The sequence below is a fragment of the Rattus rattus genome, chromosome 18, assembly GCF_011064425.1.
Source record: "Rattus rattus isolate New Zealand chromosome 18, Rrattus_CSIRO_v1, whole genome shotgun sequence".
Classification (NCBI taxonomy): Eukaryota; Metazoa; Chordata; class Mammalia; order Rodentia; family Muridae; genus Rattus; species Rattus rattus.
Genome location: NC_046171.1, coordinates 49,760,681 through 49,777,830, shown reverse-complemented (window position 1 = coordinate 49,777,830; position 17,150 = coordinate 49,760,681). Strand labels below are relative to the sequence as shown.

At 37.2% G+C, this 17,150-nt stretch overlaps 1 protein-coding gene across 1 annotated transcript in view; it reads left to right on the top strand.

Moving 5' to 3' along the window:
- LOC116886993 (single-minded homolog 1-like) overlaps positions 1 to 17,150 on the top strand; it is a 73,692-nt gene that overhangs the window by 34,162 nt on the left and 22,380 nt on the right. The window contains exon 4 of the mRNA XM_032888472.1: positions 2,718 to 2,886. Coding sequence (XP_032744363.1) covers positions 2,718 to 2,886 — 169 coding nt within the window. The remainder of the gene's footprint in view (positions 1 to 2,717; positions 2,887 to 17,150) is intronic.

The window sequence follows — 17,150 nt, the reverse complement described above, 5'->3', positions numbered from 1 at the left end:
ATCCCCCTCCCCCCTCCCCTTCCTTATGGGTGTTCCCCTCCCAACCCTCCCCCCATTGCTGCCCTCTCCCCAACAGTCTAGTTCACTGGGGGTTCAGTCTTAGCAGGACCCAGGGCTTCCCCTTCCACTGGTGATCTTACTAGGATATTCATTGCTACCTATGAGGTCAGAGTCCAGGGTCAGTCCATGTATAGTCTTTAGGTAGTGGCTTAGTCCCTGGAAGCTCTGGTTGGTTTTCTAAGAAAGGCAGAGCCCTCAGTTCACCAACCCCTCAGTGTCTTTTTCCATGAGGAAAAGTCTTCTAAGGTTGTGTTTTTGTCTTTCTCTTCCAGTTATGTGATACTTACCACATTTTGCTTTCATATTGCAGAAATGTCTCTTCCTTATGTCTTTGAACTTTAGAGTTTGCTGGAAATCATAATCATTTGAAAATGATTATGTTATTATTAATGTTAGAGTAGGACATTTTTTTCCTGGCCTCCTCTGTACTTCCCTCAGAATCAGCCCTGAGATAGAGTCTCCTGTTCATTGATTTCTACAAACCCTCTAGAACAGAGCCCCCACTCAGTGAATATAAAATGTATGATCAGAAGGCGGGAACAGCTCTGCAGGAACAAATGTATGATGTTGCAGAAAAGAGAAAGCCCAGAAGTCAAAAACTTAGTTTAGGAACCATTGTTTAGATAAAGTGAGGAGCTGAAGATGGAGAACTTCAATATATTAGAAGAAAAACAAATCAGGAGTTGTACTGTGGACCATTTTGGATTTCTGACTGAGGCCTACCCATGGTCTACACTGTCTTTACAAGGAGATGATTAGAGAAATACTGACAGTAATGGGGAAGTCAAGGTGTTTGACTTCTTTCTGAATTTTTGTTGTTCTTGTAGAGTAATATTTTTATTCTTATTGAATGATTTGAACATTGTCAGATTTCAAAGGGTTCTAGGATTTTCCCATAGACACCCAAGTCTATGAAGTCCGTTATATCAAATGGAGTATTTTTATATACTCTACATACAATTTCCTGTATGCCTTAATCTTTTCTAGGTACTTAAAATTCCTAAAATAATATAAATGCTGTATAAACAGTTATTGTACCTTATTGTCTATAGAAAAATGGGGGGGGGGAGCCTATATATCAGGACAGATGCAATTAAAACTAGTCTCAATGCAATGTTATTTGGCTCCACAGATGTGTAACTTGCAGACAAAGTTGCTGACCGTGTTTGATGGCATGCTATTGTAGTTTGCTGATGTGTGTTACTGCACTTCCCAGGATAATACTGAGAATGGTTTAGTTGGTTTCTGTTCTTACTCACTCGGAAAACTCTTGACCGAATAATGAATTTTGCCTTTTTTGAATTGATAAGTAAATTTCATATATTTATAGCACATGGCAGGGTTCTTGATGTATATATACATTGTGCAGTGGCTAGATCAAGCATACTTTGCATATGCACTAGCTCACGTACTTACAGTATATGTTTTTCATAGTAAGGACTCTTAAGAATCATATCCCACAGTAAGTATACTTTTCCGTTTACCTGATTTTGCTAGTCTCCTAAAAAGAGAAAATAATCATAGGATAATAACTATTTGCTTACTCATGGAACATGCCTGACCCATTATTGAATGTACTAAGATATATATATATATATATATATATATATATGAATAAACAAACAAACAAACAAACAAACAAATAAATAAATGAAAGTTTATAGTGTTCTAGAGAGTAAAAACAATTAGTTACCTTGGTTCATTCCAGTTAGTTCTTGAATTCATAAGAAATTTCTTCCACAGGTAGTGATAAATAAGACTCTTTGAAAAAGTTATTTTGAAGGACTAGTGGGACATAGATATTCTCCAAACAAAATTAGAGGTTTCATGTGACATCTGATGGTATTTGGAAGACTGACCAAGCAGACTTCATAACACAGCTCCTTGATCCCTTCATATCGGTCTGCAGTCAGTATGTATGGTTTTCTCCTGGAATTTAAGGAACTACATGTTATAGTTATCATCTTCGTTCTCATGGTTCTACCTAGTGCAAAATCTGGTTTATCTGGAACACAATAAATGTTTATTAGATGAATGGAGGAATGGAAAAAACCCTGGTGGTAAAATGTACTCTGAGAAGGCTGATTTAGCTTGTTGAAAGGGACTTTTAGCTACTTCCAAGCTAGCTAGCTCTAAGAACATTTAGACTTTTTATCACAATGATATTGTTGCTGATGATCTTGAATCACCAGTTGCTTATTGAGTTCACACACATGGAAACCTTTAGCACAAGTTAAATAATTCATATCTCACAATCCAGGGCATAGAAACTCACTTTACCACTAACACCTACCTTTTTCAGGAGTAGGGCTGCCAGACTCGAGGTTTACTGGGGTAACTCAGCAGATTTCTCTTGGGCTGCTAGAAAGCCAAAGGGCTTTCTGAATCACTATACTTACTGTTTAGGTTTTTAATTAAAAATACTTAACTGAGTCATTAAATGAGAAGTTTTTCCTCTATTTAATAAAATCAATGGATGACAACCACATTCACATCCATTTGTTAAATGTGAATTTTTTTCTAGAATAATATAGCTGTTTGGTGACTAACTTGCTTTCTTTTTTATGTATAGAGAAAGTACTGTCTCTCCTGATGAAAGAACACATGCATATATTCCTTGTGCTGGCTGACTAAAGACTTTGTTCTTCACCTTGCAGAGACACAGAATACAAAGGGCTGCAGCTCTCTCTGGACCAGATATCAGCCTCTAAGCCCACTTTCTCCTTTACCAGCAGTTCCACACCCACCATCACTGACAACAGGAAGGGGGCCAAGTCAAGGCTCTCCAGTAGCAAGTCAAAATCCAGGACCTCCCCATATCCCCAGGTAAGTACTTGGATGTTTTACAATTCTTTTTTCCTCGTGATTTGGTTTGATCTTGACATGGAAGAGGTATAAAACCAAACTAATCATGCGTTGTTGTTAGATTAAAACTGTTAAGAGGAATTGTGAGTTGATTTTGCTGTTTGCTGTATTCACAAGAGTTTGTTTTTCATCATCAAAATTTCTTTGCTATTTCAATTGATTGCATTTCCTCCTTTCCCTGACTTCCAACAATGATTAACTTGGAAGATTTAGCCAACGTAATAAAATATAGGAAATAAGGGCTCAACACAAAAACTTAAAAAAGAAAAACAGTAAAGAGGTTAAAGCTAAGAATAAAGAATGACTTCAGCATGAGATTTGCCAATAGATTGCATATGGGAGAAATGGGACAGATAGAATCTTCCGGATGACCAGGTGGAAACAAGTCTGTCTACAAGGTAGTGAGAAATGGTGACACCCAAAGGAGGTAATAATTAAGAGAAATGTCTTTTGGAGGGAAAGGAATATTTTTTTGACTACTGTGTGGTAAATAGAAACTAGGTTTTGGCTAGGTGTGCAGCATACAGCTTCCTGCCTTTGGAAATAGCACAGGATTGAGGCTTCCCTACTCCCTGTATTCTGCAGCCACTTGACCTCCATTTCTTTCTGGAGGTGGACTGCTAGACTTCTTGCACTGGGGGTAAATCAGAAAATTATTCTTGGGCTAGTAGGAAATTAAAGGACTTTCTGAGGCACTATACAAAATTATTATTATTAAAAATGCCAATCTGGAGGCTACTGAAATGGTTATTTTTGTTCCTTTTAGAGCTGTTATTTTTGTCAATATGTATAATTGTGGACTATTTGAAGGAATGTTTCTCATTGACTCAGTCATTAAAAAGATACTATTTGCTAGATTATTTTAATGTCTGGATAATGAAGATGAGATGACCGTGACTTCTGACCAAAAGATTTAGGTCACATGGCTTGAAATCTTTCACAGAAGATGAGGTTTATTTACTCAGACAAATGGGTGTGGTCTACATGTTTTTCAGTGCACAACTTCTTTCAGGATAGCTGAGTACTTTACTTGTGAGTCATAAAATAAGATAACCAAAGACACCGCCAATGAGACCTGCTGCTTTCTCTAGAGATTCTGTGAGGAGTTTTTATATTGCCATCTGGTGCTTTGGAAAGTGAGTTTTATTGCTTCCCTTTAGAAATGGATTTTCCTCTGGGTAGTCCTTTTCTCAAATATACATGAATGTTGGACACACAGATGAAAGAAGAATTTAAATTAGGAAATACTAAATTAAGGAGTTTGTTCTTTTTTATATAGGAATTAACACGCACGTGGGCACACACACACACACACACACACACACACACACACACACACACAGTCCCCTTGTTGAATGTTCTAAACTTCATTGCATGGTTTGTTTTCCTTCATGCTCATCTCTTAATCTTTAAAATTTCTATCAGTTCACTCTCATGGTAGATGCTCTTCCATTAGATGACTTCTTGTGTATGATTAGCTGATGAATTAATTTGAAAGTTAAACATATTATGTAGTTAAAAACGTAAATTTCCTCTTTATTATTTTCTTTAGAATTGTATATTCTTAAATGATGTTTTGTAATGTGTAAAGTCACACACAAAGACAAAGCAAAACATCACGCACCTTTTTTTAAGACAGGCTTTCTTTGCGTATTAATACTTGGATAAATCCAGTACTTAGAATTTTGGCTGCATGCCTTCGACTATAAACTAAGTTTACCTACTATGTATGTGCCTAGGAACACAGTATTTCTACTTTCTTTTTTAAAAAGTACTTTAATTAATGTATTTTTATTTTATGTGCATTGGTGTTTTGTCTGCATGAATGCCTATGTGAGAGTCTCAGACTCCTGGAACTGGGGTTACAGGTGGTTGTGAGCTGTCATGTGGGAGCAGGAAATTTAACCTGGCTCCTCAGAAAAAGCAGCCAGTGTTCTTAACCATCCCTCCAACCCTCCACTATTTCTACTTTCAAGGAGCCATTGGTGCAGGGTGACAATAACAGGCATTTGCCATTAATGTTTTGATATAAGAGTATGTTTCAGGAACACACTGGGAAAGTGTGACAATCAGAGGCAACTCATTATTGTTTCTGCTGGAAGAAAGCAACTACAAAACCAGCCTATCTTAGATACGTCTAAATCTTCAGAAATCTTAAAGAAAAAATAGTTGACCCCCAATTTTTTTTAAATTACTTATTTACTTTTATATATATGAACACCCTGTTTTCAGACCCACCAGAAGAGGGCATCAGATCCCATTATAGATAGTTGGAAGAGACCATGTAGTTGCTGGGAATTGAACTCAGGACCCCGGAAGAGCAGTCAGTGCTCTTAACTGCCGAGCCATCTCTCCAGCCCTTCAAAATTATTTTTTAGGACTAGCTAGTCTGCAAGTTTTATGCAGCACTGTTCTTATAGGGTTTCCCAGTTCTTACAGTGTGTGTGAGAATCTGTTTCAGAAAGATGCTGTGATGATCATTGTGAGATCTGGGGGGGATGGACTGGGTGAAATATAAACAAGTGGTATAACATATTCTTAAAGTTTTCAGTAAAGTTGAAGTAGTAAATTACACAACAGAGTCAGACGTGTAATGAGAGGTGTATAGAGGGCTTTGTGAATCATGTCTGAAAAGTGTGGATGATCTAACTTTGGGGGTAGAATCAGGCTTATGGAAGTGAAAAAGCAGGATGACAAATCAGACCAAGATTGAGGAGGGAGATTGATGTTTCTGAATGAGCGAGTGAATATGGTTGAAATAATAGATTGGTGCCAATATATGGTAAGCCACGAAGTTTAAGTATTTTTTGGAGAAGAAGTAAAGGTTTTAGGTAGGATGTGAGATTGATATGTTAAAGCCAGTCAAATTATTCAGGGGACTAATTCACACAGTTCTGATGAGAGTTGATAAAGACCTTTTAAAGTTATAGGAAAGAATGGTTAAATTTCTTTATTCTTGCTTCTGTATCCCTTCTTGTTATAGATATATATTTGCCATATTTATATTATTGTTTTGAGAATTTACTTTTACAGCTTGTTTTACATTTTTCAGTCAAATTTACTGAACTCCTCCATGTGCATTAACAAATGAATAATGGTAATGGGGCCATGGCTTGAATTACATTTTAGAAACGCCTGCCCACTTTTGTTACTTTTTACTTTAGTGTTTTATTAAAACCTTAATGTAAAGAACTTGCAAATAAAAATACCACATGCTCATTTTTCAAAGTATTCTTTTTTCCTTTGTTACTTCCATCTGCAAATTCTCATTTGATGTTTCAGAAGTCTGATTGCAGAGCAAAATGGGACCTACACTGTAATAGCTTAGGCGTCATATTAGGTTAATGAAGATTTAATGATTCTATATCATTTGTTGCCCCCTTTTATTGATGCATATTAAAACATTCTAGCAGACGTCTAATGGAAAGCAGCAAAGCTTTCTTGAAGTATTTACATACTCTTCTATGGACAGTCAGTATATGCACAAATTATAATTCACTCCCAGCCCCTAGATTGGGTGCAGGAGTAGATGAACCCTCAGGTCCTTCTTTGGAATTAGAAACCCTTGGGAATGATTTCAGACTTGATTACATTATGGCTGCTTAATGAATGACTCAATCACCCTTGCACCTCTGTGTATTACTTGAGTTGGGAAAGGTCAAAATAGAATTGTTTTTAAATGGTTTTTAGAAAAACTGTGATAGGAAATATTGTGGTGAATTTCCTGAGATTCTCCACATAGACTCAGGACTGCCGTGTGGCTGAACTCCCGTCATGGCACTGTAATAATTGAACGTTACTGGTTTTATATATGTAAAAATAACAATGCAGTGTTTATAGCTCTTTTGAGTCAGAGCTATTGGAGTTTACAGAATTTTTTTTCAGACTTTATGTGTTATGCGTTGTTATTACGCTTTTCACATTCTCTCGGTAACTAATCCTGACTACTCTAATACTAGTTGAAAGTTATCTGGCCGTGGTTTACCATTTCAGCCATCAGTAAATTGCCTTCTGACTTCAGAGCTTCCTTTCAAACTTTTTATATTGGGAGGCTGATGGCTGCGATTAATACAGTCAGTGCGTGCCAGCTGTCCTCTTCTTACCTTTTCTCTAATCAGTAGTAACCAATGCAAGTGTCATCCCTAATAAGAATGTATGTATCACACCATGGATGCTTCTGAAATCTGAAAGCATTTAATCATTTGCTATGGACACACTGTAACACTTGCAAGTTTTATTTGACATCTGTTCCTTTAAACAATTTCACAGAACCCTCTTAATTTTCATGGCCAGCAGTCTGGATTCCTTTTGGTGAAGGTAGAAACTCTCTTGGAAACAGTGTTTCTGGCCCCAACAATACCCTGGTGACTACTGCACTGGAAACCTGACATTTTACATCACAGGAAAAAAAAAAGTACCAATGATTTTGTAAGAAAGTAATTCCATTACACATAGCACTTTCATCATTACTATTTAGAGATTCTTCGTTTGATGTTTTATGTATCACATGAAAACATGGAAATCTTTACTATTTCTGAAAAATACTAATTTATTTGTATAAAATGAAACTATCTTTACAGAATGTCTTGTCCAATGCAGGCTAGTTTATAATACTAGGGTTAGGCCACATACAAATTTAGGACTTGCCTTCTGTAGAAATACCAGGAGATTATTATACCAATTTTGATTCTTTTATATTTTTTCATATATGAAATTATCATCACCATCATCATAATCATCATCATCATCATCATCATCATCATCATCATTGTTTTAGGGGAGAAAAAATTTATTCAGCTTACAGTCTGCCATTACAGAAAAGTCAAGGCAGGAACTCAGCTGTGAAGCTGGTCACTTCATATCCAAAAGCAGAGAGAGAATAAATGTACCTATGAAGAAAGCTTAATTAGCTTTTCAAGTTGATAATTAAGTCTACCAAGGGGCAGAGAGGGACTTACCCCCTAAAGCCCATGTTCTCAGACACACATTTAAAGCATTCAGGCCCAACTAAATCACAACTAGAACCCTCCTCTGGGGTTGGCATGAAAATTTCTAAGGCATCACCACCTCACTGGAACAAAAATAAATCACAGGTGATCTCATTGGCTTTTCATGATACCAAGTCCAGTCCCAAGTGACCTCCTCTATAAGTCCTGAGTGCCCCAACAACTACCAAATCTGGCTGTTTATGTTACAGATGGTATTTTAACTCAAGACGCAACAAGGAAAACTGGCCTAATGTTTTTTGCATTTTATTATTATTTGCCATTCACTGGGGCCAAATGTATGCTCAGAATTTCTATGATGGATTCTGAAAACACAGTTAGGAATTGATAAGGATAGTGTAATGCCAGTGACAATAACAGAATTAAAGGATGTAGTTAAGCCATAATGACAACCTGTACGATCTTACATATATTGCTGAATGTACACACAGATATACCTATGTACGCAGCAGTGAGGTGATGCGGAAATCACAGTTACAAATGTACTGTGATGGTTTGAATATGCTTGTCCCAGGGAGTGGCACTATTAGGAGGTGTGGCCTTGTTGGAGTAGGTGTGGCTTTGTTGAAGTAAGGATGTCACTGTGGGTGTGGGCTTTGAGACCCTCCTCCTACCTGTCTGGAAGTCAGTCTTCTCCTGTTTCCCTCGGAACAAGATGTTGAACTCTCAGCTCCTCCTGGGCCATGCCTACCTAGATGCTGCCATGTTTCTTGCCTTGATGATGATGGACAGAACCTCTGAACCTGTAAGCCAGCCCCAATTAAATATTGTCCTTATAAGAGTTGCCTTGGCCATGGTATCTGTTCACAGGAGTAAAACCCTAACTAAGACATTTACCCACATACAAACAGAAGGCATCTACTGTGTGTGGCTGAAGGCAAAAATTTGCCCCTTCTGTTGCAATGCATGTGTGCACACTGTCCTATTCTAAGAGAAACTATAAGACTCACGTGCCATCAGATCCAGGTTCTGTCAGGCTGTGAAGGATTCCTTTGTCACAAACACTAAATATGGTAGAGTTTAAATTAAAAATCTCTGTGTTACTTAGAATACCTAGCAAAACAAGAAAAAAAAACCCAGACTAAAATGAAGATCATTTTATGAACCTAAAGATGTTTATATGGCCGAATCAGAAACCTATAAGTCCATATACACCATAAAAGACATTCCACAATGGAGAATATTGCTTCTTGACACACAGTATTTACTATGTACTCTCTATAAGCAAGAGATAAGCATAGAAACAAGGAAATACCAAATTTAGATATGTTCTTTATTCTCAAGGCAATTTCTAGAGAACAACCCATCATTCAATATTACTGAATTTGCTCTCAACATTGAGCTCAACTATTTGTTAATCTATCTAGTTTCTCCAGAAAGAAATAAGGCTGCTACCTCTTTGGTATCAGAGAAATGCAAATCAGAACTACCTTAAGACTACATCAGCAAACCTTTTGTTCCCAGGAAAAGGACTAGAGCTAAAGATCACTGTTTTAAACAAAATAAGCCATACTCAGAAAGACAGACTTCTTGGGTCTTCTCTCAGTAGGATCTAGAAGAAAAAAAAAGTCATGGAGGCCATTAGAAAGGGGTGTGAGGGAATAGCAATGGGACAGCAAGAGAAGGGAAGCACAAGTAAGAGAAAGGAGAAAGGGTAAAATAGAAGTACCTTACGAATACATGTATGAAAATGACATACTATGGCTTGCGGTCTCAACCAAGACCCTTGGGGTTGGGGTAAGAAGGCACAGAGTCAATGACAGAGACTCCAGGAGTCAGATAAGTGGCAAAAACAGTTTCTTTTACTTCAGGAACTGGGCAAACTGTTATACTCCCCTTCCAGCATCTCATTGACTCTCAGGTAGCCAGGATTCTCTTTCTCTCTTTCACATTTGCTCATTCCTTGGCCTGGTCCAGCTTCAGCCGGTCTCTAGCCATGCCAGCAGATTCTAGGTCAGTTCAGGGAGGAAGTATCAGCCACTGGGCCTGCTTGGCTAAGTTCCTCCTACAACATACTGAAACACACCATCTTGTTAAAAAAAAATGGGACACAGCAAAATAGAGGTTTCTAAATGATTTGTTCCCATGTGCTATTTACTGAAATGTCAGAATTCAAGGAGGTTTGGATACTAGAGGAATGAATTAGCTGTTAAGAGCACTGGTTGCCCTTTCAGAGGACCCAGGTTCCACTCTGAGTACATGCTTAGCAGCTGATAACTGTCTGTAACTATTCTAGGAGATCCAAAGACTTCATCTGGCCTCCATGAGTACCAGACATGTATACACGGCACACAGATGTATGTGCAGGCAAAACGCCTATACCCTTAAACTAATACAGTATTTTAAAGTGTTTTTAAATTTCAATCTGAGATGTCTGAAGTCCACATTGAGTTCTCACAATGGTTCAGATCACCCTTTCACCTCCTGCACATCTCTGTTGCACATCTGCTAGAGAGAAGCAACTGGCACATTTCCTGTTTTCTATGGGCTGAATATTTGATCTAACATAGACTAAGGAGAGAAGACTTACATGAATATTGTTTGGATCATCTTAAATGCTGATTAAAGAATAGAATGTCTCCATGTGCAACAAAAAAGCAATAGCCTAATGTGTGTGAGGCCAGTTGGGATTACAGGGATTACTTATGCTTACACTGGACCTAGTGGGCATGAGGTCCCCCCTTTGCCTCTGTGGCCCTCTTTTCCTCTCTTTCACTATAATATAGAGTACTCCATTTCTCTTGTCTTATACATGCTGTCTCTATTAATATAACAAAATATGACAAGCTACGTAACATATAAGGACCAGTATTATTTTGGAAAATACTTTTTCAGTATTCTGAGTCCTATGGACTTTGAGTTTCTGTTTTGTTTTCTGTCAAGTTCTTTGTTTACTTAAGTAGGCAATAAAGTGCTAAAGGTGAATGCGTCAGAAACTATGTCCATGGTACAGGTGGGTAGAGAAAACCAGCTGTTAGGAATTAGAAGATGTCATTCATGGGTTCTCAACGTTGAAGCTTCTGCCTTCTCATTCCCTTGATAACTAACTGTCTGACAGAGAGGAAGAGAGTTGTATTCAGGAATATTGGCCTCTGCCCATTCTTCCCTTAATTCATTCAAGAAGCTTGGAATCATATCAAGTATCTTTTCTGACCACAATGATATCAAACAAAAAAATCAATAGCTGGAAGAAAATTGAAAAATTCACAAATATGTGAAAATTAAATAACATTCCTGAGCAGGAAGACAAAGGCTAAGAGAAATCTTGAAACAGATGAAAGTGGAAAAAAGGCCCAGTAAGCTTTACCAGATCTAGCAAGAAAAAATAAGTATGAAGAGTTTGGTATAAAAGAATGAGACTCTGGAGTGTAGCTCAAGGCAGAGTGTTGGCCAATGGGCCTATTACGCAGCCCCACAAAGCCCCAAACCAACAGAAACAAAAGGGATGATTTCAGTTTATTTTTATACCTAAAGATGAAGTTCACAGAAAGAAGTGAAGATTACAAGTAAATAAAACAGGGAAAACCATAGTTAAACCAGCCAAACTCAGAAATCTTTTTATTTTTAAATTTGATTCTATACAATATATTTGGATCATATTCTTTACCCCAAACTCTCCCAGATTTTTCCAACCCTACCCGAGTTCGTGTTCATTTTTTCACTTTCTCAAAAAAAAAAAAAAAAAAAAAAAAACCCAATGACACAGAAATACTCAAACAAAACAAGACATAAAACCCAAAACCCATGAAGTCCGTTTTGTGTTGGCCGACTATATATGAGCACAGGGCCTACCATGAAGTCTGGAGAAAACTGAATTTCCCTTTACCATAAGGTATTACTTGCACATAGTTTCATGGGTTTTGCTCATTTTCCCCTTCTTTGCATGAGGATTCTAAGGCTTGAATTCTTGGGGTTTTGCTCATTTTCCCCTTCTTTGCATGAGGATTCTAAGGCTTGAATTCTTGTAGGTCTTGTATATGCTGTAGTAGTCATTGTGAGTTTCAGTCCTGTTGGATCTAGAAGGTGCTGTTGCCTTAGAATCTTCCATCACCTCTGGCTCTCAGAATCTTACTACTTCTTCTTCCCTGAACTTTGTTGAGAGAAGCTAAATACAGATATCACATTAAGGGTTGAATATTCCAAAGTCTCACTCTTTGCATATTGTCTAGCTTTGGTTTTCTATGTTAACTGCCATCTACTGTAAGCTTCTCTGATGAGGACTGAGTGATGCATAGCAGCATGTCATTAAGAGTCATTTTGTTGCTGTGGTCTTTTAGGAAAATAATCATAGTAGGTTTTTCCTTAGGGCCCATGGCCTATGTAGTCTTAGGTTCTTGGTCACTTTAGCAGTGTTAGGTACAGTTTTCATCTTCAAGAACTGGGCCAATTTTAAAATGTTGGTTGGTAACTCCCATAATATTTTTGCTGCTATTGTACTAGTATATTTCATATGCAGGTTATTATTGTAGGTTTCGGGAGTTGTAGCTGGGTGATATTGATGATTATTTTTCTTCTCTGGTAGTACGCAGAGTACCTCCAAGTACCATGGTTGCCAGTCTTCAGCACCAGCTCTACTTCTCCATGTGCAATTATATAAGTGGCGTCTTTGTCAATAGAGCCTTCCCAAACTGACAAATCATTAGCTGGATGAATACAGGAAATAATACAAATAAGATTTAAATGCAATGAGATATTTCAATCAGATATTCATAAATTTATGGAAATATCGAATACATGAAAAATTGCCTAACAGAATAAATGGATACACTTCTAGAAGACAAAACCTACCCAGAATGAGTCATTAAGAAGTAGATAATCTATGGAAGTAAGGAGATTGAATCAGCATTTTTAAAAACAATCCCGAAGGGCTAAAGAGATGGCTTAGCAGTTAGGAGTACTTATTCCACTTCTAAAGGACAAGAGTTTGGTTCCTACCACCCACATGCAGTGATTCACAACTACCTATAATCCGGGGGATCCAATGCCCTCTACTGGTTTCTGTGGGCATACATTCTCACAAAGAGTACATACACAAACTAAATACAACGCCCCCCTCCCACCATCTCCCAAGGAAGACAAGTGTATGATTTTCTTACAGAAGAATTAGATGAGAATCATTTTAAAGTTGTCTAAAAAATTGAAGACAAATTTTCAAACTCCTTTGGCAGGCCAGATTCTTTCTTTACCTATGTCACAAAAAGACACCTTGAGAAGATGGAATCGTCAGCTCTGCTAACATACTAAGTTGATGAGCAACGATAAAAGGGTCATACATGACCAGGTGGGACAAATTAGTGAATGTGATACATGGTGGAGCTTAGAATTTATATGATTATCAAAATAAGGGCAACGAAGCAATTTAGTAAGATTTAGCATTTTTTTAAATAAAAAATTCTAAAAAGAATGGTTACAGAGAAAAAAGAGAAAAACTCAGCTCCAAAAAGAAAAGAACAAAAAGAGAGAGAGAGAGAAGAAAAAAAAAGTTACAGAACAAATGTACTTCAATATAACAAAGACAACAAACTTGATAAGGCCACACCTAACGTGAAAAACCAAAAAGTTTATATATATATATATATATTTTATATATATATATATATAAAATCAAAGTACATGTATGAAAGTGTTATAATGAAACCCATTATTTTGTACAATTGATGCATAGGAATAAAATGTAAAAAGATAAGTATCAAGACAAGATATAAGCTGAGAAACTTAGTGCTGAGCTGGGGTCACTAAAGCAAGGGCAAGCATCACACGGAGAAAGAATAGTCCAGCTAGAGGCATCATGCTTCCTGATTTCAAACTATATTACAAAGTTACAGTAACCAAAACCTTATGTCAGCATCAAACAGAGCCAAGAAATAAAATTATGTCTACCTGATTAGCTAATATTGGACTAGTATGCCAAAAGTACACACTCAGGAAAGGCCAGTGTCTTCAGTAAGAAATGTTTGGAAAACTGGATTTTGGATATCAAATTTTTTTAATTGATATCAAAACAAGCATTGGACTTCAGTTCTATCAAATACAAAAATAGCTTGACTTAAATGAAAAATCATAGAGCACAAAGTGTGTAGGAGAAGTGATAGAAAACGTTGAAGACATGACTCAAAACAAAGCACCTACTGTGTGTGCCCCTAGCAGAATGCAAATTAGGACAGTTAATTTGGAAGACAGTCTAGGAGTTCTTTAAAAAACAAAATTGGAGCAACTGCATCCTCTAGTAATCCCATTCCTGGTTCTATGTATGGAAAAGTAAATCAGTGTCGCAAACTGTAATGAAACATTATTTACAATAGTGAAGAAATGGAATTGACCCAAATGTCTACTGATGTATGAATGGCTAAAGAAATGTATATATAACCTAATATCACAATGTAAAAAGAAGAAAGTCTTGCCATTTATGAAATATAGCAGATTATGAAAATACTGTGTGTTTTCACTTGTATGTGGAATATAAAATAGTCATATTTATTGGAGTAGAATGGTGGCTGCCAGATGCTGAAGGGTGGGCACTGTTGGTTAAAGAATGTAAAGTTTCAGTTCTAAGATGAATATGTCTGGGATCCTAGTCTAAATACGATGATTGTAGATTAGAGTGTGTGCTTGATATTTGTTGAAAGAAAATTTAAGTTGTCATAACAGACACCAATAACCAAGAGAATTGACGGTTGTATTAACAGACTTTTCTTGTGGCAATAATTTTACAATGTGCACTTACCTTGTTATGTGCCTTAAATATATGATGCTCAACTAAGGTATTGAAAGGACCAATGCATATTGTTTGATATCTCATCTCTACCACTTGAGTTTTCTTTACTTTTCTACATTTAGAAGAATAAATCGTAAGCCTGCCGTTCTGCTTAAGTCTACAGTGTGGAATGAGTTAACTCGGCAGAGGGCTTTCAAACTTTAATTTCTCTTCACAAAGCTACAGAATAAGTAGAGAGTGCACAAGCTTTTGATGCCTTACCAACCTATCAGCATAGCTGTAGGGCACAGCCGAGAGTAGGTTGGACAATGCTTCCTTTCTCTAGATCCAGAATAAAGCAGAAAATACCAAGCAAAGCTTCCTTAAGGAGCTGGAGCAGGTGGTACAATCTGTATGCATCTAATTCAAATCCAACTAATCTGCCACCTACATGTGGAAGACCTGAGAGTGAGTCAGCACACGTTGTTATTCCGGCTGTCATATCCTTTACTTCCATAATTACCATTCAAATTCAAATTAATGCTAGTGGTTCTGGCAAGCCAGGATTTACTCATTGGGCTAGAACTACTTCACATTACCAGAGCAAATTGGTACAGCCTTGATCTTTACAGCTGGAGTTTATTTGATTTAAAGGCTTTAGTTAGATGTTGATTTCATGTTTATTCCTACCTGTTTAAAATTATCTGCGCAGTGAAAATGCCCATAAGTCCATAGGAATTTGTCTTTGAATTTACAAAAGGGATGGATTACAGATCTCATGTTTGGGAATAGCTCTGTACCTGATGGGAGATGCTTTATACAAAGACATTGGGGAAACAGCCTGGCATGCCGATTCCTTTCCAGGTACATATCCGGGACAGCTGACGGGGTGGCTGTTATGGTCACTTTTCTGGGACAAAGGAGTAAATGAAATCCCAGGAACAGTTTCTGTCTCTGGGGGTGGATTATGGGAAGGGCCGTGTTTGAGTGTGTGTTTCTAGTGCTTTTTCCCCCCAGTTCTTTTTCTGTTTATTTTGTCCTATTCTGGTTTCTTTATTTTTACTTTATTGTATTTTGTTTTTTCTAGATGTCTGCTTGTTTCCTAATGAGAGAGGGCCAGAAAAGATGTGGATTTGGTGGTGAGGAAGTGGGAAGGATGTGAGAGGAGTTGGGGGAGGGAAAACTGCTATGGGAATATATCGTATAAAAAATTCTATGTCTATGACATTTCACAGAGTTAAGGCATATTATAAAAAAAATTGCTCTGTTTTTATTACATGGGCTGTATCCGAGAACTTACAAGTATGCAAGATTTCCTGCTGGCATTGTTTTTGAGATGAATATAACTAAAATATATTTTTAAAAAAATCAAACAACAACAATAACAATAATAATAGATTATATTAGAAGTGGATCAAATAATTAAATAATGAGTAAAATTTTTGTTAGGCCATTCCTAAACACTGATTTGGGGAAGTTGATAGTATCTCTTTCTAAAATGAAGAAAGAAATAACCCAAACAATTAGTTTCTAATAATTTAATTTTAATTTAGTATTAGCTTTCCAATTACTTGTATCACAAATGGGTTTATTTACTTCAAATTCAAAACTCTTTTCCTTTAAAATATTTTCTCTGGACTGGTGATACACATCTCAATGGTAGAATGTTTGTCTAGCATGAGCAATGATCTGAATTCCATACCTAACATCACATTAAAACCTTGGGGAAGGAGGGAGGGGAGGAACATAAGAGGGAGGGAGGGAGGGAGGGAGGGAGGGAGGGAGAATGCTTCTTATTTTTTTTAATTGCTTTTGATTTTTTTACAATCCAGTTGTTGCCCCCCTACTGGTCTGACCCCGCCCAACAGTTTCTCATCACATTCCTCCTATCCACTCTCTCCAAGAAGATGTCTCCAACATCTCCACACCCCTTCCCCCATACATAGGTAGATCTATTTCCAGTTTTCAGCGGAACCTCCAGATTGATATCCAGAATGTTTGTACCAGTTTGCAACCCCACTGGCATTGCAGGAGTGTTCCTCTTTCTCCACATCCTCACCAGCATGTGCTGTGAACTGAGTTTTTGACCTTAGTCATTCTGCTTGGTGTGAGGTGGAATCTCAGGGTCATTTTGATTTACATTTACCTGATGACTAAGGACTTTGAATATTTCTTTAGGCACTTCTCAGCCATTTGAGATTCCTGTGTTGTGAATTCTCTGTTTAGCTCTATACACAATTCTTTGATTGGTCTGTTTGTATTTTTGGAGGTTAGCTTCTTGAGTTCTTTATGTATTTTGGATATAACCCCTCTATCAGATGTGGTGTTAATGAAGATTTTTTTCCCAATCTGTAGGTTGCTGATTTATCCTATTGACAGCGCCCTTTGCCTTAAGAAGCTTTTCAGTTTCATGAGGTCCCATTTGTCAATTTTTGATTTTAGAGCCTTAGCCATTAGAGTTTTATTTAGGAAATTTTCCTCCATGCCAATGAGTTTGAGATTCTTTCTCAGTTTCTCTTCTATTA